At 39.5% G+C, this 2,280-nt stretch overlaps 1 protein-coding gene across 1 annotated transcript in view; it reads right to left on the bottom strand.

The window, feature by feature from the left end:
* FREM2 (FRAS1 related extracellular matrix protein 2) overlaps nt 1-2,280 on the bottom strand; it is a 230,825-nt gene that overhangs the window by 22,151 nt on the left and 206,394 nt on the right. Inside the window, exon 16 of the mRNA XM_008576888.1 lies at nt 308-639. Coding sequence (XP_008575110.1) covers nt 308-639 — 332 coding nt within the window. The remainder of the gene's footprint in view (nt 1-307; nt 640-2,280) is intronic.

Below are 2,280 nucleotides of genomic sequence, written 5' to 3'. Positions count from 1 at the left end.
AGAAATCAGTATTTGGATTTTTATAATATCAGAGTAGATTTGGAACTTAAGGCAATAATTACATAGTGTTTTATTGATACAAAGATGTTTCTAGCCCATTGTTAAAAATATATATTTTGGCCCATTTTTCCAGAAATAGGCATGGATTTTCACACCATTCATGCCAATTATCTGGATCTCTTATGATTAATGACCTACATTACCAAGATGGAAGAATGGAGTTGGGATTTAGTGCAGATCTATGCAACAGAACAAACAAAACAACTGGTTTCTCCAGTGACCAAAGCTCATATGTTAACATCTGTACCTGTCCATCTGTTCCGATGGTGCCTCCACAGTCGGTGAGGAGTTCAGACATGTCATAGTAGCTGACAAACTCCCACAGACAGGCCTCCAGGTTCAGGTTTCTGTAGAAGCGTAAGGTACTGGAACCTCGGATGGCTGAGCTGTACTGATAAAGATACATCTCTCCAATTATTTCTGGGTTTTTTGTCGCATCAGTCAAGAAGCCATGGTGGGTCCTCACTTCAGTATAATCCAGTAGATTGGAGCACTTGTGGTTTCCAACTCTTGTCCCATCAGGGCTGAGGGTCAGCTCAAAGTTGGAAAGCTCTCTAGTGGAGATTACAGGGAGCATGCCTATGAGGAATTGAAATCATGGTTACCATGCTTACAGGAAGCCAAGAGCTGTGAGCACTTCATAATTTTTTTTATCTCTTGGGAAAACAAGTGCTATAGTGCTCAGCAGTGATTATCAAAGTGGTGTCCTAGGAACCCTGGGGTTTCCCAGGAAATTTTCGGGAGATCTATGACATCAAAGTTATGACACTAAGTTATTATTTAACTTTTTCCACCTGCATTCTCTCCTGAGTGTACAGCGGAGTTTTGCAGAGACTACAGCAAGTGACAGATTATAATAGCTGAAATACAGAAGCATATATGATAGTCCAGCTGTCTCATATTAAGGCAGATATTGAAGATACCTTCAAAAATATAAAATAACGCCACTCAACATTTTCTTGCTTTGTTAATTATAGTTATTTTTCTTAACAGGTTTTTTCATGTTAACATATAATAAATTTATTTTGTTATTTTTAAATAAATGAATAAATAAATATTTAACAATTCCTGTCAATTTTAAATCCAGTAAATATTTATAGATATAACCCACAAAAACAAAATGTCTTTGAGATCCTCAGTAACTTTTAAGGGTGTTCTGAGACCTAAAAGATTGAAAACTACCACTATTCAAACTTCCTCTGTAAAGGGCCAGATAGCAAATATGATAGGATTTGTGGGCTCTGAGGTCTCTGCTGAAGCTGTTTAACGTTGCCATTGTAGAGCAAAAGCCACCATTATGTAAAGGAATAAACATAACCGTGTGTAAGAAAACTTTATTATGGGCAATGGGTTTGAATTTCAAATCATTTTCATGTGTCATGAAATAGTCTTCTCATTTTCCCCCCAACATTTAAATATGTAAAAACCAGTCTTAATTTGCAGACCATATAAAAATGTGTGGCAGGCTGGAGTTGGTCCTGGGTAACCACATGCTGCTGCTGGCATAAGCAATGCAGAAGAAAACTATGGAAAATGTCTTCTCTCTGAGCCTTTCCCACCTCCCTCTCTCAGATTCTCCCAGAGCAAAATTCTGGCCCTATAAAAGAACTGGTCAGCTTTCTACCATACTTCTCGCAGAACTGTGGCTATTGAACATTTCATAAAGTACAAAGTCAAACTCCAGGAGTGGCATAAAAGACCTCTCTTTTATTAGGAAAGAACTGTTACAAGTCTGTTTTCCCTTGATGGGTCCCTGCTCAGTCCTTTGCAGCTCTGAGCCACACCGCCACATGGGCCTAGAGGTAGGGTGGTCAAATCTGGGACCAATGTCATGCTGTAAAGTAAGGAGGAGTACATTTGCACATTCCTGTCTATACCCCCAACCCCCAGGGACAAATTTGGGTTTGTAATAAGCAAACAGGGTGTCCTTGTTCTGAGAGAGGTAGATTTCATCTTGTAGTTCCTAATGTTGCTTAATGTTTCCTCTCCCACAGCTACATAAAATACAACAAACATACCAAGTAATAAGATTAATGTCAACAGCTTAGTTCAAGTATAATGCGAATTGAGTTGATAAGAACATGAAAATGCCTTCTGTACATGGGGAAATGTTCATAAAATGTGGATAAAATTATTGACTCAAAAATTCTGGTCACGGGCTGGCCCGGTGGCGCACTGCTACAGTGCGCCGCTTGGGAGCGCGGCGGCGCTCCCGCCGAG

This window comes from Galeopterus variegatus, unplaced genomic scaffold (genome assembly GCF_000696425.1).
Source record: "Galeopterus variegatus unplaced genomic scaffold, G_variegatus-3.0.2 Scaffold1418, whole genome shotgun sequence".
NCBI classification, from domain to species: Eukaryota; Metazoa; Chordata; class Mammalia; order Dermoptera; family Cynocephalidae; genus Galeopterus; species Galeopterus variegatus.
This window is presented reverse-complemented; position numbering and strand designations above follow the sequence as displayed.